Consider the following 27602-nt stretch of genomic DNA (forward strand, 5'->3'; position numbering starts at 1 on the left):
GGAATTTATGAAGGAAATATTGTGGCATGCATTTTTGGCAACTTGGAGGACTCATTGGTCTCTTTTTTGGTTTTCAATTAAATTTTGGTGCTTTCCAATTGCCAGATAAGTGATTTGGGGCAAATGAGAGATTATCAAGAGCATAGGGAACTACAACCCCAATGGGAAAGGGCTTAAAGTAGATGAGAAACTGCATAACAGCCACTAATTTAATTTAAATAAATGAAGTATTCATTTAAATAAACTGAATGTTAACAACTGATTATTAAACAAATTAAATATTAAACACTGACTATTAATCACTGAATGCGGTTTAAATACACAGAACATTAACCACCATATACGATAAGCTATGGAAACAAAAGGATTTATGTATGGAAATGAATTTGTTACCTGGATGTGATTTAAGAACAGTTCTGCCAAGAAACTAGAGGATTAACTAGATCATTTTTGGGGTTAATTCTGTAGTTTTATGGTGATTTGCCCCCTTTTTTATATGGTATTATGGTTTTAAGTGGTAAATGTGCTGTTGTTGGGAAGACAATGATGAATTAATTTCTTATTTTTTTCATCATTAGGATTCAACCTACAGTCAGCAGTTAATTATCCCAAGTATAGGATTACCTTTGAAAACCAAAGTTTTTGCAGCTGTACAAGCCACTAATCTGGATGGCAGGTATTTTCAAACTCTTTAGTTGTTGTTGTTGGTTAAAACGTTTTGACTGCACAAAGCCTTGTGAATCATAAAGTTAGCTCATTCATTTTTGATTTAAATAATGCTGCCATTGTCACACCATTTAGGAATGCTAATAAATAGAAATAGCCAATTACAAAGATGAATAGGGACACTTATTTTGTGTCATTAATTGGAAAATAACAAGTCTTCCCATAAAGAAGGAGGGGGAGTTACTGGAAGAGGGAGTAGGCAGACCTATTGGAATAGGGTAACCTGTGGGATACCACAATGTTCTATTCTTTCATTTGAAAGATGATGGGTCAGATGTAGTCATTTCATGAACACTGGTGATTTATGCGCTTTTCAGTGTGTATGTTACTATTCAATAAAAATGTATGAAAAAAACAGAGGAATTCTCCCCATTATGATCTGGGCCAGAATTATATAAAATGATCCTCAGAAACATCTCTGTAAAAAACCCCAAAGTGATCAAGCTTCATATGACCAAGTTTTAGATAAACCAGAATGATCAGAATTGAAAGAGAATTCAAAAGCTGAAGATTCAATCCTACCCTATAATAACATTATCACATGTAACATTATCACATATAATATAAACTTTACATCCTGAAATCATCTTATCAAATTCAGGATTTAAAAAATGATTGGCATTTACTTCCCATAGGCTAGTAATTTTTATAACATCAGAGTTGGAATGAAGTAATGTATAAATCTAGGCACAGTGTAGCCATATGGGGGAAGATTATGTATTTGCCTCATGGTTTTCTTTTACCTACCACAGTGTCATTCATGAACTCCTACTCTCATCCCCACTGATTCTGGCATAATTTTCAGTGTATAATTTATGTACCAAACTCCTTGCTGTATGTGATATTATAATATCCTCTGTCATTTGTTAGGGTTAGTAACTTCCAGAAACAGAATATTGCTGTGTACAGTGAACATAGAAGTATCTATATAGCTTGCTTTTAGGTTTTGTTTCTTCACACTTTGACCAGTTGTTTTTTACACAGTTTGTGTGTGTGGTGTGGTGTGTGTGTGTGTGTGTGGTGTGGTGTGTGTGTGTGTGTGTGTGATATTAGCCTTAATTCCACTTGATGCAGGATGGCAATTTGCTGCAGATTTTTAAACATCTTGAGCTTAGGAGAATGTTTCAATAAACAAGAAGCCTCTGAAATAACTAACAAAAACATAGTTCTATTTTGTGGGGGTGAGGCATTTGTCAATATTTACTTCCCTAGGATTAGTAACTAATACCCAAAAGGAGATTCTGACTCTATATTATGCTTACTTCTTTCTGCAGATGGAATGTCTTAATGGATTATTGCTACACAACCCCATCAGGGAACCCAAATGATGATGTTCGATATGATCTCTTCCTTAGGTAAGTCTTGTATTGAGAGCAAAGATCCAATTGTAGATAATTGAAATCAAAACTCCAAGTTATATAAACAAATAATTGTAGAGCACTTCTATAGCTTTTAAATGTAAAGTTTATATTTTGAGCTTTTAGTCCTTATAAAGCTGGAAGGATAAAAGTTGAGAAGAGTTTTCAATACAAAATGCTGATAAAGCTATTGTTGAATGAGAATTGCAAGTAAGTTAGGTCCATCAAAGATGTTTTATTCATGTTTAGAACATGTGGGAATATTTCACTGTCTTAGAAAAAGCATGGTTAGGATATTGGCAATAAGAGAAAGGCAGTGGGAGGTACTATTTACCCACAGCTAGACTGTCTCATCATATGTCAAAAGAGAATAAAATTAAAGTGATGGTCTAGATAATTTAGACCCCAAAATGCTTTTCTTCATTTATCAGTATTTAAATGAAAGTATGATATAGCCTACTACTCCTTTTTTTAACAGAGCCAATAACTTCAACTTCATTCTCCAATAGACAATGATAGAGTGAATGTAATCTACATTTGGGGAAAGGGGACATTGATCATAAAAGCATTCAATCATCCCAGTTTCCTTTCAGCATTTTTATCTGACAGCAGAACAGACTTGAGAGTCAAGCAATGGCTTCTAATCATGCTTACAAAATGCAGTTGGCTCAGATCACTGCTGCTTATTAACACATTATGGGAGTAATATGATGGGAACCAAAAGATTATGCTTTATCAGCTAATCAAGGTTAAGATGATGTCCAGAGACTAGGTCAAACTGATACTCTTATATCCTATTGCTGGAACTGTTAATTTAGGCAACATTTTTGGGAAAAACATGTCAGCATATATCAAAACCTTAAAAGATTTTATATTCTTTGATTCTGTATCTACAGGTTTGAAAACATACTCTAAAATATTTATGATTTTATGGTTTATCAGTGATATTTAAAATAGTAAAACTCGGGAGCAATGAAGGCTATTCAGCAATGAGGAAAGGAAATGACTAAGTGGATTGTGGAGAACTAGTAATTTGGGAACTCACACAGACATTAAATTATATAAAGTTATTTATAAAATAGAAAAAAAAAGATTGGTCTTATTCTATCTCCTCCCTTTCTGTCTTCGTGGTATTTTTATGCTTGGAAATAATGTGGCTCTTTAAATTTTACATGAATTGAAATATGAAGTGAAATAATCAGCATATACAGTTTTATGTACAATGGACCTCATTTGTATAATATATGATAGAAAAGACTGTAAGGGAGTCCATCAACAGGCTCCCAGTGGTTATTTATGCATAGGAGGATTGTGAGTCATTTTGTTTTGATGTTTTTCTTATTTTCCAAAATTTCTATAATGATCACATAGTGATAATCTGGAATATGATCGTCAGACTTCTAGTATGACTATGGCTTCATGCTGAATCTTTTCAGTGTTCTTATTAGAAACTATAGAGAGTGAAATAGTTACTAAATGAGTCTCTCAGATGTCAGTTGCAGTGAAACTAGGTGGAAAAGAAAACTGAGAAATCCCCAGATAGGTGTGAGTGATAATAAAAACAATTAAGATCAAGAGCAAATGGTGCAGAGGGAGGCCTGCAGGAAGTTCTGTGGGGAGAGGTGGTGGGAAAAGCGGGGAGGAAAAGTCAGTGTTGAGGGGTCCTGGTAGTGGCAGATTTCAGAAACAGCCAGAAGAAATGTGCAACAGAAGGAGAGGGTACTGCTGGGAGTGGGAGTTGCTAGGAACAGGGTTGAGGCCCAACAAGCCAACAGCCCTGGGGAATATGGAGAATGAAGGGATAGAGAATGACTAGAACCTCAGAAGTGGCAGATCTCAGAAAGTATCAGGAAAAGTACACCTTCTAAAGAGTGGAGGATTCACCTGGGAAGATAAGGGTCTTGGAATAGGCTTGTGAATGAACCTGAAGAACATGGGGCGGATCGTAGAATTCTTGAATATCTTTAAGTTCAGAAAGGCAGAGAAAACTACACAATTATGCCACATTCAGTGGAAACTTGTTGGCCATTGTAAAACAAAAGTGGGAGAACCTTGAGTTGAGGAAATCCATGAGAGAGGTCACTACCATTCCACATTGCCCAAAGAGTCCCGGAAAATGACAAATCTAGGGAAATCCAACACTTTCAAATGTGAGTGGTAAGCAAGTGAAGATACTGCTTACAGTGTTCCAGTATACTACCAGAAAAATGTAAAAAATAGCTGAGAAAAAATTTTAAAGATTAATTAAACTCACTGGAAAGCCGTTGCCATGAAAAAGATAAGATTTGCAATTAAACACTGCAACATTATTTTTTTTAATTAAAAGTAACCATAAAGCAACAAAAGCAGAATTGAACAAGTGGGATTATATCAAACTAAGAAGCTTCTGCACAGCAAAGAAAATCATCAACAAAATGAAAAGGCAATCTACTGAATAGGAGAAAATATTTGCAAAACATATATCTGATGAGGGGCTAATATCTAAAATATATAAAGAACTCATATAACTCAATAGCAAAAAACCAGACAATCTTATTTAAAAATGGGCAGAAGATACGAATAGATATTTTCCAAAGAAGACATAGAGATTGTCAACAGGTACCTGAAAATATCTTCAATACCACCAATAATCAAGAAAATGAAATCAATACTATAATAGAGATATCACCTCATACCTGTTAGAATGGGTATATCAAAAAGATAAGAAATAACAAGTGTTGGTGAGGATGTGGAGAAAAGGGAACATTAGTGAACTGTTGGTAGGAATGTAAATTGGTACTGCCACTATGTAAAACACTATGGGGCTTCCTCAAAAAATTAAAAATCAAATCAACATTTGATATAGCAATTCTGCCACTGGGTACGTATCCAAGAAAATGAAAACACTAACTCAAAAAGATTTATACACCTCCGTGTTCATTGGAGCATTATTTACAATAGCCAAAACATGGAAACCTGTGTCCAATGATAGATAAATGGATAAAGAAATTGTGAATGGATATCGGATGGGAAAAGAACCCTCATAGATATCATAGACACAGGGAACAGATTAGTGGTTGCCAGATGTGGGGACTTGGTGGTGGGAGAAATGGGTGAAGGAAGTCAAAAGTTAGAAAAAAAAGAATAACTGAAATGGGAAAATAGAGAAGGACAAGAAGAGGAGAGAAAGAACAAGGCAAGACAAAAGAGTAGAAGAGTAGAGGGTGAAGAGAAGAGACAAGGGCAAGGAAAGGAATGGAAGAAAAGGGAAGGAAAGAGAAGGGAAGTAAACAAGTAAGAAAAAAGAAAAACTTATATTCTCTTTTTTAATAAAAATAAATGTCCTGAAAAAATTCCTGGGAAGATTGAGTAGATATAGTTTTGCCTATTCCTCCTAAGTGTGTGTGTGTGTGTGTGTGTGTAAGCTCTGAATATTATATACAAAACAAGTATATATATTTAAACTCTGAATATTATACACAAAACAAGTATAAGAATAATAAAAAAATATAGAGATAAGGTTAGACCAGCTAGGGACTCTAAGACCTAATGAATTATGGTTTTCTTTTTGCCTTTTATATCCCACACTTAGAGCTGAAGAAGTCAGGAACTCAGATATATCAATGGCTACAGATATAAATAAATGAATGGGTGATAAACCCGTTTGAATGAATGAATGAATGAATGAATGACAAAGCCTGTCCTCTCAAGACAAAAGACTAGGAAAGGAGTAGCTTAGTAAGACAGAAAGCTTTTACACAATAATTGTACTATTCTAGTCTAATACCACATCCCACCCACGCTAGCAAAGACTGAGTGGCGAGCCAAATTTCTACCCTTGTCAGTAACAAGGTGTCCCAATATCCCATATGGGATGATTTCAGAGAAGGTGGAGTGGGGTTTCTGTACTTCCCCTCCCCCCCTCGGCAATAATGAGATACCCTTACATGCCCTATTGGGTTGACATCAGAGGAATCCTAGTGGAAAGTCAGGCCATTTACTACAATGCCACAGTAACAAGGCCATAGTCCTTGTGGTGTTGGTGGAGGCCACTCCTACCCTATGTAGTCAGGGATATATCAGTGGAGGCCCAGTGGAGAGTAGAAACTCTCACTCTATCCAGAATTAACAGGATCCCTGCTCCTTGGGTGTCAAGAAAGGCCAAGGGGAAGTCTGGAATCCTACTCCTATCTGGCAGTAATGACACAGCATCCCTCCTTCCTTGATGAAGTGTTGGAAAAGGAAGTCAGCTAAAATATAAGGTTTATATAAGATCCTGAGTCTCATAACTAATAGTCCAAACCCCAACGTTCAGTAAAAATCACTTGACACAGCAACAATCAGGAAGACCTCAAAATAAATGGAAAAAGAACAAAAATAAATGTGATGGAGAGTTTAGAATTATCTACAAAAGACTAAAGCAGTCATTATAAAAAGTTTTAACAGACAATAGCAAACATGCTTATAACAAATGGAAAAATAACAATGAAATGGGAAGTCTCTGAACAGAAATGGAAGACATAAGGAAGAGACAAATGGAAAATTTAGAACTTAAAAATACACCAACAAGAAAACTAAATATGCAACCACCCTACAATCTAGCAATTACATTTCTGGACATTTTTCTCAGTGATAATGAAGTTGATGTAAGAGGCTCACACATACAAAAATGTGTGCACAAATATTAATAGCAGCTTTATTTTCATTAGCCAAAAACTGGAAGAAAACAATATTCTTCAATGAGTAAATAATTAACTATGGTGCATCAATGTCATGAAATGCTACTTCTAAATGAAAAAGAATGGATTATGGGTATATATAACATAGGTGTATCACTAGATAATTACAGTAAGTAAAAAATCAAATCACAAAAGGTTACATAGGGTGTGATTCCACTTATAAAACACTTTGAAAAGACAAAATTTTTATTAGGCAGGATATTCCAATGGCTAAATAAAGGGTGTAGCCCTAACAGATATTATACTTAATAATAGCTCTAAAATTATTAAAGGAATGTGATATTATGCAAGATTAGTCACGTACACAAAAATTAGAATATTTTATTGAGTTCAGAAATAGATCCAAAACATATGGGAGTTTACAATATGATAGACTGTGATATCACAAATCAGTGAGATAAAAAGATTTTAAAAACAGTGCTGCAAAGTGGGTAACCATGAAGAAAATATTGCATTGGATCTATAGTTCACTCAATACACCACAAAGATTTTAAATAGATTATTAATTTGAATGTAAAAAATACAGTTTTAAAAGTGGTAGAAAAAACCATATTAACATAAGAAATATTTTTAAAACTTTGATGGAGGGAGATGGATGGGAGATGGGCTAGATGGGTGATGGGTATTAAGGAGTGCACTTGTGATGAGCACTGGGTCTTGTATGTAAGTGATGAATCACTGAATTCTGAAACCAATATTGCACTGTATGTTACTAACTAAAATTTAAACAAACAAACAAACAAACAAAGAAACAAACAAAACAACTTTGGTATAAGGAAAATCTATATGTGGCCCAAATACAGATATACCTTGGAGATGTTGAGGGTTTGGTTCCAGATCACCCAGTGAAATAAATATTGGTAATGAATTTTTTGATTTCCCAGTGAATATAAAGTTATGTTTATACTATACTGCAGTCTTTTAGGTATGCAATATCATTATACCCAAAAAACAATGTACAACTTTACAATGTAAAGTTAAAATATACTTTATTGCTAAAAAAGGCCAATCATCATCTGAGCATTCAGTGAGTTGTAATCTTTTCGCTGGTGAAAGGTCTTACCTCGATGTTGACGTCTGCTGACTAACCAGGGTGGTGGTTGCCAAAGGCTGGGATGGCTGCGGCAATTTCTTAAAATAAGACAACAATGAAATTTGCCATGGTGATTGAATGTTCCTTTCATAAATGATTTCTCTGTAGCATGCCATACTGTTTGATTTTGTCTGCATTTTACCCACAGTAGAAATTCCCTGCTGCTGTTTTATCAACTGACTTTATGGAAAATCCTTTGTTGTCATTTCAATAATCTTCACAGCATCTTCAGCAGGAGTAGTATCCATCTTAAGAAACCACTTTCTTTGCTCATCCATAATAAGCAACTCCCCATCCATTTGGGTTTTATCATGAGCTTGCGGCAATTCAGTCACATCTTGAGGCTCCACTTCTAATTCTAGTTCTCTTGCTATTTCCACAACATCTGTAGTCACTTCCTCTGTGGATGTCTTGAACCCCTCAAAGTCATCCATGAGGGTTGGAATCAATTTCTTCCAAATTCTGTCATGTTTCTATTTTGACCTCTTCTTAATGGCATCTAGAATGGTGAACCCTTTCCAGGATTTCAATTTACTTTGACCAGATCCATCAGAGGAATTACTATCTACGGCACCTCTAGCCTTGCAAAATGTATTTCTTAAATAATGAAACTTGAAAGTCAAAATTATTCCTTGATTCATGGGCTGCAGCATGGATGTTGTGTTAACTTCGGGATAACTTGCTGCAGTTTCTGTGTCAGCAGTTGCTGATTTATCTTTTATGTTGTGGAGTCAGCTTCTTTCTTTAAACCTCATGAACCAACCTCTGTGAATTTCAAACTTTTCTTCATCTTCTTTACCTCTTTCAGCCTTCACAGAATTGTAGAGGGGGCCTTGTTCTGGATGAGCTTTTGGCTTAAAGGAATGTTGTGGCTGGTTAGATCTTCTCTCCAGACCACTAAAACCTTCTTCATATCAGCAATAAGACTGCTTCACTTTCCTATTATTCATGTGTTCACTGGGTTAGCACTTTTAATTTCCTTCAAGAACTTTTCCTTTGCTTTCACAACTTGGCTGTTTGTCACAGAGGCCTAGCTTTCAGTCTGTTTAGGCTTTCATCATGACTTCCTCATTAAGCTAAATCATTTCTGGCTTTTGATTTAAAATGAGAGATGTGTGACTCTTCTTTTCACTTGAATAATTAGAGGTCATTGTAGGGTTGTTAAGTGGCCTAATTTCAACATTATTGTGTCTCAGGGAATACGGAGGCCTGAGGAGAAGGAGAGAGACAGGGAGGAGGGGGAGGTTGGGGAACAACCAGTGGGTGAACAGTCAGAGCACACACTTACCAGTTAAGTTCACTGTCTTAAAGGGACACAGTTTGGGGGGGCCCCAAAACAATGACAATAGTAACATCACAGATCAGCATAACAAATATAATAACAATGAAAAAGTTTGAAATAGTGTGAGAATTACCAAAATGTGACATGGACACATAAAGTGAGCAAATGCTGTTGTTGCAAAAATGGCACCGACAGACCTGCTTGGTGCGGGGTTGGCACCAACCTTTAACTCGTAAGAACCATGGTCTCTGCAAGCACAATAAAGTGAGCACAATAAGGTAAGATATGCCTTACTAAAAGCCATACAATAAAATATTGAAAATTTAACATAAAAACAAAGCTTCTGTGTGTGTATGAACACACACACACACACACACACACACACGGGCTAAGCAACAAAGTAAAACAATTGCAACTTAGATAACCAGCTGGGAGCTAGTCTTCCTCACACATAAAGAACTTAGAAGAATCAGGAAGAAAAGACCAACAACAAAATAGAAATTTGGGCAAAGGACATAAACAATTTTCAGATAAAGAAATGTAGTTGGCTCTAATATGTATGAAAGGATGCGCATAGTCATTTCCACTGGCAAAGATGCAAATGAAAATTATATGGTGATAGTGTCTTTTTCTTACCCAAGAGCAAATAATCCAGAAATTTTTACATATACTTTGTTGATACAGTTCTAGGGAAATAAGGAGTTTCTTTATATATTACTTGGGAAGTACAAAATACAACAATATTTATAGAGGGCAATGTGGCAGCATCTATTAAATGGCCCTATAGATACATTGTACAGATAACCTGCTTATGTTCAAAATACTGTATTATATTTCACTCTTATTTGATCCTGAGAAACTTAACAGAAGACCATGGGGGAGGGGAAGGGAAAAAAATAGGTTATAGAGGGAGGGAGCCAAACCATAAGAGACTCTTGAAAACTGAGAACAAACTGAGGGTTGATGGGGGGTGGGAGGGAGGGGAGGGTGGGTGATGGGCATTGAGGAGGGCACCTGTTGGGATGAGCTCTGGGTGTTGTATGGAAAGCAATTTGACAACAAATTTCATATTTAAAAAAACCCAAAAAACAAAATACTGTATTATAAGGCTATGCATTATTACTTTGTAAAAAGCAAAAGATTCAAAACAACGCAAAAGTACTTAAATAGGTACCTGATTAAATAAATGCTGGTACATGTGTGTGATGGAATACTACACAGTGTGCAAAAAGAATGAGGTAGCTTGCTAAATATTCATATTTATAAATGTGCATTTACATTTTATACATTCATAATGTCTAAAATACTGTGCTAAATTTTTAAAAAGGGAAGGTACAAAACAATGTGGATAGTGTGCTTCTGTTTTTTGTAAGAAGGAGGAAACAATAAGAATTCATTACTTTAGCTTTAAATGTATATACCCTGGGAGGATGCAGTAACAAGTGAGATCACCTCTGGCATATTCGAATATGTGTGTGGAATGGTGTGGACAAGGGCAATCATGGGAGGGAGACTTTTCACTATATACCTTTTATTCTGTTTGGATTTTTGAAACTTATGAAAGTATAATCCCTCTAAAATTTGATGGTACTATTATAATCAGAAATTGATCTGTTTAAATTTTCTGATCTAGGTCACTCTTGGCATATTTGTTGAGTTAGCTTATGCTCTTATTAAATATCTGTTACATGGCATGATTTTGTTAGCTCTTAATACTGCAGAAATTAATTTATAATTTTCAGCAGGCTGGTAATTTCCAGTAATATCCTGTTTTCACATTCCCTAAAATATAGCTGCGACAAAGATCCTCAGACCACCGTCATTGAAAATGGCAGAAGCCAGCAAGGCCGGTTTTCCTTTGAAGTGTTCCGATTTGTGAAACACAAGAATCAGAAAATGTCCACCGTCTTCCTGCACTGTGTTACCAAGCTCTGCAGAGCTGATGACTGCCCCTTCCTTATGCCAGTATGTTTTTAGCAACTTCATTCTAAATTGTCAAATTGATCTAAGCTGAAGGGTTATCAAATGTTAGGAACTAATTTCTATATGGAAAGCGGATATGCATTGGGTCAAACAGTTTGAAGTAGGATTTATTTACTTATTCATACAGTAAAGATCTACTGAATGCCTATTTTGGGTCAGTTTGAAGTAGGATTTATTTATTTATTCATCCAGTAAAGATCTTTTGAATGCCTACTTTGTGCCACACATAATACTGGGAATACAGCCATGTGTGCATGATTTTCTGAACTCATTTAGCTTATCTTTGAGGACCAGGAGACAGTAGTGGAAGAAAATAAGACAAAAATGTTATGGTGCAAAGGCAGATTGTACATATAGGTTGTAGTAGGAGACAGTATTTGCCTTTGTGAGAGAGATAGAACAGGACAGATTGGGAAGTCTGTTGGAAGATATAAAACCCAAAGTGTGATTTGAAGATGGATGAATCACAAAGGGGCAAAATCAAGAGTGAGAGACCCTCCATACCAAAGATTGACCAAAGTCACAGACATATAAGACAGAGTAATCAGGGAACTACCAGGCCTTCAGTAAAGTCATGGAGCAGAATACAGGATGATTGGAAAACCTGGGAAGGTGCACAGGGCTAGCACTGGAAAGGTAGATTTGGCCCTGATGGCCAGAAATCCCTTGGATTACAAGTTAGAAGTTGTAAACGGTGAGGATCTTAATTGCATACAGCCATCATTAAAATACAGATCCATTTACTAGTGAATAAAAAAAAATCTATTTCTGGCAGGCCCCCTGAGGTCACATCAATATTAACCTGAAAAAATGCAAGCACATTTTTTATTTGAAATAGCTTTAATATGTTTTTATTCATGCTCAAATTCAGGCATTTCTTCACAATTGATTGCTTTCATCCTAACTAGCAATATCAGATGGGGTTAAATGGAGAATCCACATTATCTTGTCTCTGTGCTGACCAACAATTCAGGGAAAGATTTATTAAAGGCTTGAGAGATATAAAAGTACAAAACTTTGATAAACACAGCTCTTTTTCAGGAGAACCATTGAGCTATGTAAATTAATGAGGCAAAGCACAATTATAACAGGAGGAAATAAGAAATGTGGCCCAAGCCAGAAAAAGAAACACTGTAGCAGTTATATGCAAAGTAATTAAATAAATGCACAGAAGTAAATGAATAAAATTAAACATGTGGTATCTCTTCCAAAAGAATCTGCTTTCCAAATGGCCATAAAGAACCAATTTTGTGCCGGTGTGGAATTTCATTTGTTTTCATTAACACCTCAGATTTGCGGCCACAGAGAAAGGAGGGATGCAGGGAGGAGGACCACTTGGAGCCCCCAGAGCACGTCTGGAAATGCAGTCCTCTCTGCTGGTCCCATCATTACTCGGAGTGGTAAGAACGCTCCTCCTTTTGTGTATAATAATAGACTGTTCCAAAATGGCTTATTACTTGGCTTCTAAGGAGAACTCAGAGTGGTTTCTAAACAGCACTAATTAACTGTGAAATAAGATAAACTGCTAAGCAACTTCAATTTCACAGTAGTTTCCTGTTTACTCAACTTTCACACAAAGGGCAATATTGGCTTTACAATATTGGCCTTTTTACACATGCGCATGCACGCGCTAACGTGCGCGTGCGCGCGCGCGCGCGCACACACACACACACACACACACACAAGTATACAAGTATACGATGCTGGACATTTTTCATTCTCCCTACCCCTGAAGACTGGCCTGCGTGAATTGCACTCATCTGCTGTTTTTCCATCCAGTCTTTGGTTGGGCTTGGCCAGTAGGTAGTGCTATCAGCGGATGGAAGTGTCGGCATAACTCCTCCCAGCCAACTTTTCTACAGAACTAGAAACCCTCTCTTTAACCCATAGGCCAGGGAACTTCTTGACTTTCTCTTGTGAATTCCCTACATCTGTATAAATAGTCCCATTAATCTTTTCTTAAAATGCCCAATTTTAGTACCATTTGTTTCTTCCCAGATCCTGAATATTACACATCCCTTCTAGTGCACTCTGCCATGGTCATGAATCTAATAGCCACAACTGTTTATACACATATATTCTCATGTATACAAGTATTTGTGTACACACTCTCCAGAGGAATACTGCTTTAAGTCAGCGTGAACCCAGGGACATTTGGAATCAATTGGATAAAACAGACATGCAGTGTAAACAACACAAACTTAAGTCAGAAAAACTGGTTCTAGCTCCAGCTTTTGTCTAAACAAGCTATGTGATGTGGGATTGTATGCCATTTCTTGGGGCAAGTGTTTTTTCATCTTTAAAATGAGGGGTTTGAAGAAGTTGGCTTTAAATTTCTAACTCTATAGCTCTAAATTTGTCTTTAAAAAAAGCAGAATTCTGGTTTGGATTATATTCTAATCATTGTTTCTCAATTTTATATAAGCCATAAGGCTATTACTGTATTTCAGTTAGATTATTTTTACTTTTTCTCCCATGCATCCTGTTCCACAGTGAAAAGAAAGTTTTGTGTGAAATAGGTAATTCAGGAAAATAAGGTTTTGGCCTAAAAAGTTTAGACAATTTCTTGAATTATTTACTCCTCTGGTTTGTGCAGAGCATTATTTAAAAACAAGCTAATAGGTTTTTAAAAATAATACAGAGATTTATTAAATATGAAATTTCAAACTTGGTCTGCACTCCCTGAGGTTTGGTATGTGTTTTCAATGGTTTGAAAATGACTGGTTTGTGGTTTATGAAAGGCCCAATTCTTATCTAGCTGTCAGAAATAGTTCATAGAATTACACTACATGGAAACTCAACTCTTGTTGCCAATAATTAGGAATGCTTTTGGGAAGGCACAATAAGAAATGTTTTTATTTCTATGGAACATATCTAGGGTTAGTTTTGTAGAAGAAAAAAAAAATCTTGAAAGCGACATTTCTCTGCCCATGTTGAATAAATGGCTTTTCCTCTTTATTAGCCTCCTTGCTTCCTTCTTACCTGGGCCAAAACAAATTTAAATATTACAAAGTTTAAATAATTTGTTAGTGTAAGATATGTTCTTATAAAGACGAATGTTTCTAAGGCTCCCAAGTCCCAGTAAAGATTACCGAGTAGAAGTTTCTAATTCTACCATAGCTAACAGGTAGACAGGTTTGGTAGGTTTCACCTAAACCATATTTAGTTGCCCAAACTATCTATGATAAAACCTCAAAGAGTTAATGCCTTGATCACAATGTCTCTGATATCGTGTCTGGATTTCTTCTCTTCCAATTTCAACCTATTTCCACCTTTAGGATAATATTCATTTTCTCACAGAATAGTTTTGTCTTAGTCACCCTGGTCTCTTCATTGGCAAAGCCCCCAAAGGATCATGTTCAAACCTGCCAGATGCCCTTCATTCCTCTGTCACTCTCTGTGGATTTATTTTTTATAATTTTGATAAATGGCCGTAGGACGGTGCTCATTTGAGGGCAATCATGGTGGCCTCACTGTCTAGAGGGCCATATATGACCGTGTTCACATTATGATACTTATGGTATCCAAGCAAAAAATATTGTTTTAAATTCTATATACACACAGAACTCAGAAATCAAGCCATATTCATCCACAGGAAAATCCTATGTGAACTTCATGTCTAGCTTAATGACCAGGGCTACCTTCTTTTCTCAGTTTCACCTCATTTTTAACTTAGGTCAGCTAGAATTTATCTCTCTAGATCCTGTGGCGGGTTTTATATAGACAAGTCCAATTTCAGGCTTGATTTGCTCTCTTCAAAGCTCTTGGTACTTGGGGATTTTTGCTTTGTTTACTCGTTGAACCACTCCTTTCCCCTAGACAACTGACTTATGTCAGGTTTAATAAGTTGTTAAAGCACAATACTTTTGTTTTAATGAATCAGACATTCTGCTTATACTTACTTAACATTGTTAATCCTTTTGTTGGTTGATTTAGGAAAATATTCACATCTTTTCAAAGTTTAAAATCTTCAAAATTCCTGAAGTGTCCTTATTTTACATCCCCATGTGCTAAAATTATTCGGTAGGGAAATGCTTATCATGGGGAACAATTCTGGAAATTCACAAGTGCAAGCACTGGAACACAGTAGTACCTAATTGTTTTATTACATAAATTCTGATGGGGAAGTCCAAGCCAAGCTATTCAACTTGTGTCATTGAGTTTTATGGGGAGTTAATAATTCATTCAAGCCTCCACATGGGACAGGCACTCTGCTAGGAACTGGGAATACCCCCAGAGAACAGGCCACAGTCTTTGCTCTCAGGTATCTTAGCATTCAAAGGTAGAGATAGACTATTAACAAACATAACACAATGGAAGGTACAAAATTTGGAGGTTCTAAATTTGAAATATGTGGTCCATTTTACCACAAAGGTAGTTGAAGATTCAAAAAATAGTTTGCTTGTGCTAAGAAAGGAAAAATATTTATTCTGTATATATCTTACACTGATATTTACTTTTTCCATTTATTTCTACTACTTATATGAGAGAAAAGCAGAGAAAAACAATTTATCTTCCACTTCTGGCTTTCAAACAGCTGTGGTATTGCTGCCCTCACTTTCTTCCTGTGGGTCCTCAGCTAGCTGTATGTTTTTTGAAGAGTCCACCAAGTTTAGTACTCCAATCTGTTTTAATTCCAGGATGATTCTTTTAGCATATATGTATATGGTAAGACCAAATGGGTGTGAGAGAAAAAAAAAAACAGAGTTTGTGTTGAAAAAAAATCTCCTGGAAAATGTCTACCTCCCTTTTGGAGCTAGATCAAACTTCAGTAGATGGGAAATTGATGGATAGTGGAAACAGCAACCAGATAGCTTTATCCACTATTGAATACAATTCTGAATAATATTCAAATATTACATGCTTTGATTTTAGTCATCTGCCAGAGGTAGGATGCTTTTGGTTTTTCAGCATCTTGGAACCTGTAGCTGGTAGGACTCATTTGACATTTTGTCTCAGGTGAAGATTTTGTCCACAGCCCAGTCCTCACGAGTGGCACCTGGGATATTTATTGTTCTTCCGGAAGTGTTGGTGGTAATGTGGGAGAGAAGGAGGATATCCTGACTTCTTTTATTAACTTCAGGATGCAGAAAATAGTAGGGGCATCCAGTCCTAGGATCACCTAACTTGGTCACCTAACTTGGGACACATAGGAGGATGGAGCTCTCTATTCTTTAAAAAAAATTAAAAGCAAGTAAGTGTGATTTATAAACAATGAATATCTTTGAAAATGGAATTTTAGATCATTATATATTCTCTTCCATGTTTCAGTGAGGCAGCTTGTCTTGGAAAGGGAACATGCATATATTTTGGAAGAATTGTTCACAGTTCATTCATTTTATCCATTTCCATGAGAAACAATGTCTTTATAAAGTAGTGTGGGTTGGAGATTAGGGTTTTCCTAGTTTTCTAAGGGTGTCCCTATTATGAAAATTTATGCTGCCCCCCCCTTTGTCCTATAGTGGTACACTGCACCATTCTAAAGAATGCTATAAATGAGAATTCTATTAATTCAGGGCATTACACTTCAGACTCAACAGCAGAATCATCATTTATGCCAAGACTCATATGTCTTAAAAGGAATGGCTTCAGATAGCTTATAAATATCACACCAGGTTCTTCCAATCAATTGTTTCAAATACTAATCTTGGGGTTTCATATGGCCTGAGTTATTCATCTTTATAACTAAAAATATTCTCCATACTTGGCTAGTTTATATGATTTTAGGAAAAGGATTCTGAAATTGAAATTTTATTTAAACATATGCTTACCTTATCACAGAGGCTGTGACAGATGGAAGTTTCTTCTTCTGTAAAATGGGGGCAGCAATAATATCTAAACCATATGGCTGTTATGAGGACAAAATGTGATGACATATGAAACAGCACTTTGTAAACTTTCTGGAATTACACACATGTTCATTGTAATAATATTTATCCTCCAAAATCAAACCGGCAACAGCACACATTTTATGGTTCAAATAACGGACACTCACAGACACATACGCACCCAAATGTTTAAGGACAGAAAGGAAATCCATTACATTGTACAGGATCAGGGGTTAATGGCTGTATGATTACAAAATGGGTAACACAAGTTGGGAAGCCAGGTGAATGCATTCATTCCATCTATTATTATGTTTGCCAGAGATGAGTAAAAAATCAACAGCTTTGATCTTTTACATAACAGATACAAAAAAAACCCCTACAACTCAAGGTTAGGAGTCATGTTTTCCTTTCATTTAGTTATCAAGTGTGAATTTATCTTCTTGGAACTTAAAATGATGTTTTTGCAGATTATGATGGGCAAATTGGCAATGCTTAAAATAAAGTGGCACTAAATAATGAATACTTCTCTAAAACAGAATAACAAATGGCAGGTTATAGGGCTATAAAAATTGTAATAGCTGTTAACAATTACTGCCCCCACTAACCTGACTAAAGAGATAATGATGAAGCAAAGTTGGCAAGAAAAAATATAGTGCAGTATATTTTGTGGTTCTCCTTGTATGCCCGGGGCAGTGGCAGGGTGTGGGCCTGGGGAATGGATAGATAATAAAATCTTGGACACGTGAAACAGAAAATGTGAAAACAGAATTGTTTCGGAAGATTCTCATTATTGCCTTACCCATGAGGCTTGTGGGTGAAGGGAAGGGCACATGTAGGTAAAAAGTAATCACATAATTATAATAAACCTAGGTAAATATTTAAAGATACAATATTGCTTTCCTTTTTCTTTTCTCCTCCAGATGAGACTCCAACCAACAATTCACAGCTTGGTAAGATAACAAACATATATTGAAAATAAAAGTATGATTTTAAAAATTTTTAAGTATTTTTTGATGATCAGTTGCACAACTCTAAATGATGAAATATACTGAGTTCTGGTTTTACAAGTTTTTATATTTTAAATAATAGTTCACTGAGGATTTCTGGACTCATATGTGACCTGTTGGTCAATTTTTATAGCATTTTATAGATGATTTTGTTTTTGACTGCTCAGGGATACCTGACTTCTAACCCACATAATCCTTTGGTTATTGGATTGAATTTTAGTCAAATAGATTGTAGCATGCATCATTGTCATGCTGTTACTTTGCAAGATCATAATGACAGATGTTTTGCAGGAATAAATTGGGATGAAGTGAGATAAATCTGACAGTGGACCTTCCCACTGTTTGTGTTGTGCTTGCAGGTTCTCCAAGGGAACCTCCCTTCCAGCTGAATGCCATCACCAGTGCACTGATATCAGGAATGGTCATCCTGGGAGTGATGAGCTTTTCCCTTCTCCTGTGCTCACTGGCCCTTTTATACAGGAAGGCACCCACCAGTTTGGTGTTGAATGGCATAAGAAACCCAGTCTTTGACTGACTTTAACAGGTCCCTTCTCTCAGGAGGACTCACTGACTATACCCTGTGTTACTGCAGTCAGTGTTTTCATCCAAATTGAATGCCAGCCAGCATTTGATATTTGTAGGTTTGATAGATTTCACAGTGTAGTTCATCAGCATGATGATAGTGAAAGAATTTGGGTGGTATTGTTCTCGTCGCGTAAGTATGTGGTCAGCCCTATTTGTATGGCACCAATGGGTAGAATGACAACAAGCCAACCATATTCAGGACTCAGATCTTACAGGATCAGTCATATTTCATTTTATTTCAATTTTCTTTTGATTGTTGTTATAGAGATAAAAGGTGGGCATAGAAAAAATATACATTTGTTACATTTTTCCCCCTAAGCATTTATACCCAGTGTGCTGGCATTTAGATTGTTTATGTGGTCCTAAATTGAAAGTTACTTTTTTTATTTGTTTTTTTTATTCCAGATAATTCCAGCTTGGGGATATGTTTTAATTGGACTGGTCGATTTGGACACCTGAGATTTAATTACTCTTTCTGTGACCTGAGTTTTTGGCCGATTTCCATGTCTGATGACATTCATTTAAAAAAACAAACAAACAAACAAACAAACTCAGGAAATGTGTCTTAACCTGGAGCACCTACTTGTGTAGCAGAATGTAAAAATAGTTGTTAACCTCTAAAGGAAACCAAGTGACCCTAGGTCATTATTCATTTACATGGGAGTGGCTGTGCTCAGTTTTCTCCTGGTTCACTGAGAACATCAGCACAAGTTCACTTTCCTCCCAGGTAAACAAGTCAGCTGCATTTGCAGCTGTGCTTCCAGCAGTGAGGCAGCTGCAGAGATCATTCTTCATTCAAGAGCCATTGCATGGGAAAACAAACCATAGTTGTGGGAGTGGACATTGTCCCCACACATAAGCATAATGTTCCCATGGGGTTTTTAGCAACCTAGTTTCCTTTTGTCCCTATGACAAAGAGTAAACAGGGTAAGTGTGTTTTGCAGAACATTGTTGAGTCTCTATGAAAAAAAATGTCCCTTTCCCACAAATTTCTGATGCTAGCAAAGCAAATAATCTGGAAGAGCCCTACTTTTTAGGTGTCTTCTTGAAAGTGTCATGATGGCCGTGGAATAAACAGTATTTTCCTGTAATAGTAAACTGCAAGAAGTTGTGATCCTTTGTCAGTTTTTCAAAAAAATGTTTAAAAGCCACATATTAAGCAGCCTCTGTTCTTAGCAAAAAATCATCCTTTTCTTTGTTCAGTCTATTCACACAACTGAATAGAACAATTCAGTGACGGGCATCAAAACCTCGCATGTGTGGGGGCGCCTGGGTGGCTCAGTCAGGTGAGCGTCCAACTTCGGCTCAGGTCATGATCTCGCAATCTGTGAGTTCGAGCCCCACGTTGGGCTCTGTGCGGACAACTCAGAGCCTGGGGACTGCTTCAGATTCTGTGTCTCCCTCTCTCTCTGCCCCTCCCCCGCTTGTGTTCTCTCTCTCAAAAATAAATAAACATTAAAAAAATAATAATTTAAAAACCTAGCATGTGTGGCTACTACAAGTGCTATGTTAACCATAACAACTGCTGTAGAGACTAATTTCTGTTCAACATTTGTGACCCATTATTCACGACTTAATTTACTATATTATATGCAAATCACTATACAATGTTAAATTTGTTTCAAATGAAGTACCTATGCTCTAAAATTAGTAATTAAATCAATCATCAAATCAAAATACATCTTGTCTCCAATTGCCTCAACAGGCCAGAAGTGTTTATATTATAATAATTAGTTATCGGATTGCCTCAACTTTCTCTTTCAAGGTATAGACACAAAGTGAAATGGGATCTGGAAAGTCTTCGGATAATTTAATCAATATGAAAAGGTCTAACACTTAAAAAAGCAATCTCCTCTTCCCTTTGTTTCTTCAAGATCACTTTGAAGTGACCATTCTGAACTTTGATCTGTGTAAAAATTTATTTTCTACTTTAAAGGGAAAACTCCTACAGAAAAAAAATGTATGGACCATGCATGCTACTTATGTGACCTTATATGTGTACATGAATAGTGCTAAAATAGTCTAGTAAATCTATTTCAGATACTGTAAGCGAATTGCCATTAATCTGAGTATTAAATCCTGTGCACAGAATACTATCATTGAAACCAGTTTGTCAGTTTGATTTTTGTGCTTTAGGGATGGCTGCTGTTTCAGGTGTTGCCCTTTTACATTCCATACACCACTTTTAAAAACTGAATAATGGACACATCATTTTGCAAGCAACTTACATCTCACATTACTTTTTTTGCCATCCTTTCATCATAAATGGGAGGCTCAGAGCTATAATGAGACGAACTGGGTTTGTTTTATACAGCTTTGTTCTTCTCAACCTGCTGTTATGTGTAGTATTTAGTTACACTGAATATTTTGGTTACTATAGTGTGAAAACCTTACGAAATATGTGCAAATGTTCCTTCAGTTTTAATACCTCAAACTGTTTTTTTGCACTTCAGGGGTAAGGTCTGATGACATGTAAAAGGTGATTGTTTAATAAAATGATTGTAAATGAATATCTTTAAAGTAGTCACCTGGTTTTTTTAAAGATATTTCTCTTTCCTACCCTCAACATTCTCTTCCTGCTTTCAAAAACATTAAGAAATATTGAACTTAAGCCACCTAACGCGGAAGGGCGTTGATCTCCGAAGCTAGATGAAGCTTGCTCTCTCCATATTGAGCTCCCTGGTTACGGCTCTGTCTCCATCTCAGGAGACATATCCCAGAGATCAGCTGATGGTAAAAAAGTGTTCTTTACCTTGCATGTGAACACTGACTAAAACTGAGCCTATAATTTTTAAAACTTTGAGGGGAGAGTAAGGACTGGAAAGACAAGGATTCATCTTCCCAGAGTTTCACAGGCTGTCATGACAGCTCCATCAGGGCCTGGCTGTCGTCCCTTGTTTGGGAAAGTGACACAGAGTTGAAAAGAGCTTTTCCTGACTCAGAATCTAATCTTACAGAAGTGAGTGCTACTCTGGGGCCTTGAGTGCTGGTACTTAACTTTGGGAGCATCGCAGAAATGGTGGTTCATGAAGGGACATTGTCAGCTGTGGAAAATATAAGATAGTAAACTTCTAGAAGTGAGAGACGAGCAGGAGAAGTCCATGGGAGACAGTTGTTTGCGAACATATATGAGGCATAGTTTCAGGGATTTCTAGAGAACTTGGCAGGAGAGAATTATAACATGGTGGAGAGCCTTCTATTATGACTGTGGAGGCTGTTAGGCTAGCACACATTGGCTTTCATTCCATATTTATAAGGAAAAAAGCAAGCTGATCACAGATCAATTGCTTTTGAGATGAGGTTCATCAATTATTTACAAGTGAGAGACATTTAATATAAAACAATCCAAATATGTAATTTAGAAAAGAATGTAGTTGGGTAGTAAACAAAACAAATATCAGGGTTACCTATGGTATTAGGGCTTTCCAGAGAAAAGGAACTAATGGGCTATATGTACTGTATATGAAGAGGTTTATTTTAAGGAAGTAGTGTGCACAATTCGGGAGGCTGACGAGTCTCAAGATTTGCAGGCAGCAAGGCCCAGTGGAGCCGGAGGTGTAGTTCCAGCCTGGGTCCAGGGGCTTGAGAATGAGGAGCTGATGGTGTATTTCCAGTCTGAAAGCTAGCAAGCTTAAGACCCAAGAAGAGCTATTATTTCAGTTTAATTCCAAAGCCAGGAATGAACCAGCGTCCCAGGTTGAAAGCAGTCAGGTTGGAAGGAATCCTCTCCTGGTCACAGGAGGCCTTTTCAGCTTTTTTGTTCTAGCCAGACTTTCAAATGACTACATGCGAATCACCCACATCAGGGAGGGCAATCTGCTTTGCTCATTTATTCAAACGTTAGTGTCATCCAGAAACACATCATAGACACACCCAGAATAATGTTTGACCTAATGTCTGGCAACCTGTGACCCAGTCAAGTTGACACAAAATGAACATCACAGGTGGTAAACTTGTAAACACACCATCAGTATGTCTCACGCTGCTGAAAACCAGAAGTCCTAACCAATCTAATAACAGTAAGGGAATGAATAAACAAAAATGTTACAACAATTTGGCAATCTACGACTGAAATGATTTTGAAACACTTAATGTCTAGAGGTAGAAACTTATGAGCAGAGAGGTCCTCTTTTATATTAGCTAACAATATGGATCAAATAGAGAAAAGATAGGGCCATGAGTAGGTGGGCAGTGATGAACTCCTCATGCCAAATTATCATATACATCAGGAGAAACAGGGCAGGAGAGGCTTGTCATCAAAGCACTGATGGAACCATATCCCGCAGGGCTGGCCCTGGTGCAGAGTGGGTGACGACATCAGCAGTGACAATAGGCCAGAAGCCCTGAAGAACATAAAACTGCAAAGCAGAGTTATTGGGGGCAAATGCAACAAAGGAAGTGCTGGATGCTGGGAGGAGAGACACCTTCTTAGTGGGAAGGAATTCACTAATAGGAGACCAAAGGAGAATGTTTGGTAGATGTTACCCACATTTCTCAGGATGATGGTCCATTTCCTCCAGAGGCTCAGAGGAAGTGGAAACTGGATCAACATGTTACATTTTTGTGTTTGTGAGACTATCTTGCCTGATTGCTTGTTGGTAAACAGCATCAGTCTCTACAAATTTGAATTAACACAGGAGAACTCAAAAAAAAAATAGCCTTGGTTAATGCCAGTTTTTGCTGAGATAGCAGGGAGTGAATTGGTTTGGGGCCTTCTAGACATGAGATTTGGAAATCTCTGGTCAGGAAACTTTATTTTCTTTGTGTTCTTGAAAAAATGAAATTGAGAGCTCAGATTATCTACATAGTTCAAAGCTCTAATTCCCTTTGCTCAAGTATCTGGATATTTTCTGTTTTATTTAAATTGCCAACATAATTACCTCAATTTTCCGTTTCCCTTTTTACGTTGAAAAGTGAAGCGTCATCATTATATGTTTAGTGAAAGTCAATGTGGCCCAAATTTTGAGGTTAGTTTCCGTCAAGGGTATAGCTCTATTAGCATTGCCCAAAGCAGAATCCATTACTGAATAGTCCTGCTGGTTTGGCTAATCAACTAACACTGGAAGATCCTGGGAGAGTTGTGGCTTGACAATTTCATGCAACTTTGCCTCAAAGTTATACAGGTCCTTAAGCTATTTCTCCTCTTGTATGTAGTTTGTAACTTTTTTTTTTTTTTACAGTAGTGAACTATTGACTAAAATGAAAAATCACTCGAGAGAGAATATAGTACTTTTTAGAAATTATTTACCACTTGGGAATTGGAAATGATCTGCTCTTTAAAAACATATTGTTTTGCTAACATATATTTTGCTGTTGCCAAAATGAGATGGCAGAGAATAATGCGGAGTGCTCTCTCTGGGCACCGGGAGAGAAAGAGAACCCAGGAATCTCCCTTAAATCCTATAGGGATAAATCATGATATTTTGGGGGGCATCACCCTCACTCTCAAAATAGAATAATAGGGAACAAAGGTGATTCACTATCTCTCATCAAAAGATTTATCAAAACTGTAATGCTTTTTTCCAGTTTGTCAATGGCTATGTAATGAGAATTTCTCTCATTTCACTCTCCACCATTCTTGACTGTAGCCCTTATCCCATGATCCAAAATGGAGAAACAGCCAAAAATAGAAGCAAAGGGCATATAGCATCAGTAGTGTAAAGAAGTCTCCTGGAAGCTGCCACAGGACACTTTCTTATTCCACCAGCCAGAACTCAGTCACATAGTCACAGTCTAGCAAGGGTGCCTGGGAAATGTATCGTGGGTCTCCACGTGCCCAGAGTTATCAGAGGATCTGACTTAAACCTATGTTACTCAAATAATGTCATTATTTACTCACAGTCTTAAAATATTAACTACATTGATTTATGTACAGGGATATTTATCACTGTTATTTTTAATAAAAAAGTATTATATGTTACTTAAGTGATCCCACATGCAGAAATCTTAGATGTATTGTGGTACTTTTCTGTGATATAAGGATATGTAGACACTGAAAATTAGTTATAAAAAACCTTTACCAAATAAGAAAATGCTATAATATGAAAAAAAACCAAAACAAAAACAGAGTACAGGACCATATCTATAATATGAGCTCACACAGAAAAAAGACAGGAAGGAAATTGATAGAAATGTTAACTAAGGCCAGTAAGAAAAAATAATTGGTTTTGTTACGAGTCTTCTTATGAGACTATCATGTTTTCTTTTTAAAGCAACTATCCACATCATTTAAACCAAAAGTAATTTTGGTTGTCTAATAATTTAAAAGTTAAGGAAAGTGAGTATATTATTGAGATAATTGCATCAATTCTCAACTTTATTTAGTTTCAGCTACTGAAAAAAAAATCTTTGTACCTAATTTAATAAGCAGACACATGAAGAAAAAAGCCCAAAACTTTCTGAGAGATAGTGAGAATGTAACTGCCTTGCTTATGCCTAACATTTTATTCAATTGTTAATTTTAACATTTTACTCAATATGCAAATGGTCTGCAATGCACTTTAGATTATACAAAGGCAGATACTAAGCAGATTTGGGGGAACTCTGGCTTCTATTGACAGCAATGAATGAACTGTCTAACTCATTGTTTTTCATTTGTGCATTTGTTTTTCCCACATCACTAGCATCCGTTATGGTTAGCCGGGCTCACACTGAAAATGAGTTTATGCTCTGGGAAATGGTTGAAAAGCATCATCATCTTCATTATGTCAACAATGAAAATTATGTTTGTCCATGCTGTCTGGGGTTGATGGCTGGAATGTTTGCAAACAAGATCCAGGCGTTTTCCCTCTCACCCTGAGGAAAAAAAAATATCCATGCCAGTGTTATGTTTTTATTTTACAAATAATCTGTTTTCCCCTTGCCCTTTAGATCTGAGAAAAGCTGCATGTAGTGAATGCTATTTGAACATAGAGGCAATTTCCAGAATGAGTATAACGCCACTGCCTGTCGATTCTTGAGAGAAATGGCATATGAAAAACATACAGAAATTCTCAGGATAACCCCCTTCAGCTGAACACTACCCATATTTTGAAGTAAACAAATAACTATTCTCTATGCATTTTCACCTCACCCCATCTCCCCTTCAGAACAGTGATAATTGCTTTGTCGACACTTCATATTTCTTCCATCGCCTATTAAGTATTCCTGAGAATGGGTGGACAGAAATTCATTATAAATATAAAGCCTGAATTCCTACAGATCTGAGGAAAAAGGTTGCAGTGGCTTTCCTCCATTAACTTATTAACTCTTTAAGTCAAATTTTTTTCTCAACAGTGGATCTTTGCTCAAATGGCACCCAGTGAAATTAACTTTATACATACCCAGAGGTTTTGAAATAATGCCTTAAAGACTGTGTGGTTTTTCCTAAATTGTCAACTGTACTGTTCAAAAGATGTCATATTTTGCCTCAACTTAAAATCAACATTTTTCTTTCTTCAGATGGGATTAAGGGGATAACAGAGCCAAGGATAGCACATAAATGTGTATCTTTTGCTCTTCAGCCTAAATTACTTCCCCCAATATCTAAACTCCTTGCTAACTCTAAATGGAAGGCAAGAAGTAAAGAATAATGTGCTATCTTAAATGTAGATAGAAGATAAGATGTTGAGACTAAATTTTAAAAACCACACCAGGATATATTCATTCCACTCTCACATTTAAATAATACTCACATTAAATAATTGTTCCAAAGGAACTGTCAAAATGAAACAGTCATAGCTTTCCCTAGCTGAGCTCTGATAACTATAAAAGTCTAATGTTCACAGTGAAGCTATGAAAATTATTTAAAAAATCATCTGCAAAACATGAGCAAAACCTTATTTCTATCTGATTATTGACACAAAAATGAACAAGTCCAAAAATATTGTTAAGGTGAAACTTTCCAGATTATATTGATTATCAGGGCTAACCCAAGGAATCTAAACCTTGTAGGAAAAAATAAAGTTTTGTTTGTTTGTTTTGTTTTGTTTTTGTTTTTAAGTAGGCTTCACACCCAGCATGGAGCTTGAACTCATGACCCTGAGCTGAGATCAAGAGTAGGATGGTAAATTGTCTGAACCACCCAGGCACCCTGACAAAATAGAGTTTTGAGGACCTATACATAATCTGCAAAGGTACAAGCATTATTTTTTTTAACTTTGATCTGAATTGTCATCTATATATATGTGCTTTCTGTGTTCAGGGAAAATGTGAAGCTCAGTATGAAATGCAGAAGCTCTACAAGTCAGTACTGAAAGCTTCCTGGGGTCCTTAGAGTCAAGGAATTGAACCCTTTGCTTTTTAAGTAGATTGCTCATTCCTGGTATCATGTTATGGCCAACATTGGTCTGGATTAAAGATAAATGAATTAGAAACAAATAGTCCTTAAAGTATGGTCTCCAACTAGAATCATCAGTCTTACCTGGGAAGTTGTTGCAAATGCAGCTTCTCAGGACCCAATCTAGACCGACTCAAGCAGAAACTCTGGGGGTGGAGCCCCATATTTTCTGCTTAGGAAGCTCTCCAGTTGATTCTGCTGCATGCTGAAGTTTGGGAACCATGCCTCTAGAATAAGACTGAAGGCAATTCCAGAGAGCTGAAAAGAGATCACCGTAGATATGTGGCATCATGTGCATATTATAGAAAGGAGTCATGCTACTTTAGTGTCTAGAACTGGAAATATAATTGATTACACTTTCACTTACTGATCACCAGGGCTGATTTAGATGACCTGGACAGGTGTGTACTTTCTCTTTCATACTTCCTTGTATATTCTCTGGAGGCAGTCATTTATATGCTTAGATATAGGGGATGAACTTTCCAATTAGAGAAAGACTGTTCTTTGATCAAAGACACATGAGTACTAGAATTCTTCTGCTGTCTGTTCCACATCTCTTAGAGACAGAGACTGCTCCTGTACATGGAAAATATCTGTTATCTAGACTGTATAAATTTGGTCTCTGGCAATATTGTGTAATAGAAAAAAAAATGTGCTTGGGGATCAGACCTGATTTGAATTATAGGTCTATCAGTTGTTAGCTGC

The 27602-nt window shown here is 36.6% G+C and overlaps 1 protein-coding gene across 14 annotated transcripts in view; it reads left to right on the top strand.

Annotated features, from left to right (window-relative positions):
• ZPLD1 (zona pellucida like domain containing 1) overlaps window positions 1–21090 on the top strand; it is a 546704-nt gene extending 525614 nt beyond the window's left edge. For 13 of the 14 annotated variants that reach the window (XM_045036871.1, XM_045036874.1, XM_045036875.1 and 10 more), the window contains 6 exons: window positions 579–676; window positions 2001–2081; window positions 10971–11142; window positions 12452–12560; window positions 17909–17938; window positions 18355–19131. In XM_045036871.1, the coding sequence (XP_044892806.1) occupies window positions 579–676; window positions 2001–2081; window positions 10971–11142; window positions 12452–12560; window positions 17909–17938; window positions 18355–18530 (666 nt within the window). In that variant the 3' untranslated portion in view covers window positions 18531–19131. Of the gene's footprint in view, window positions 1–578; window positions 677–2000; window positions 2082–10970; window positions 11143–12451; window positions 12561–17908; window positions 17939–18354 lie in introns of all 14 variants that reach the window. The other variant, XM_045036883.1, reaches the window with a different exon arrangement.
• The last annotated feature ends 6512 nt before the right edge of the window (window positions 21091–27602 follow it).

Source organism: Felis catus, chromosome C2, assembly GCF_018350175.1.
Source record: "Felis catus isolate Fca126 chromosome C2, F.catus_Fca126_mat1.0, whole genome shotgun sequence".
NCBI lineage: Eukaryota > Metazoa > Chordata > Mammalia > Carnivora > Felidae > Felis > Felis catus.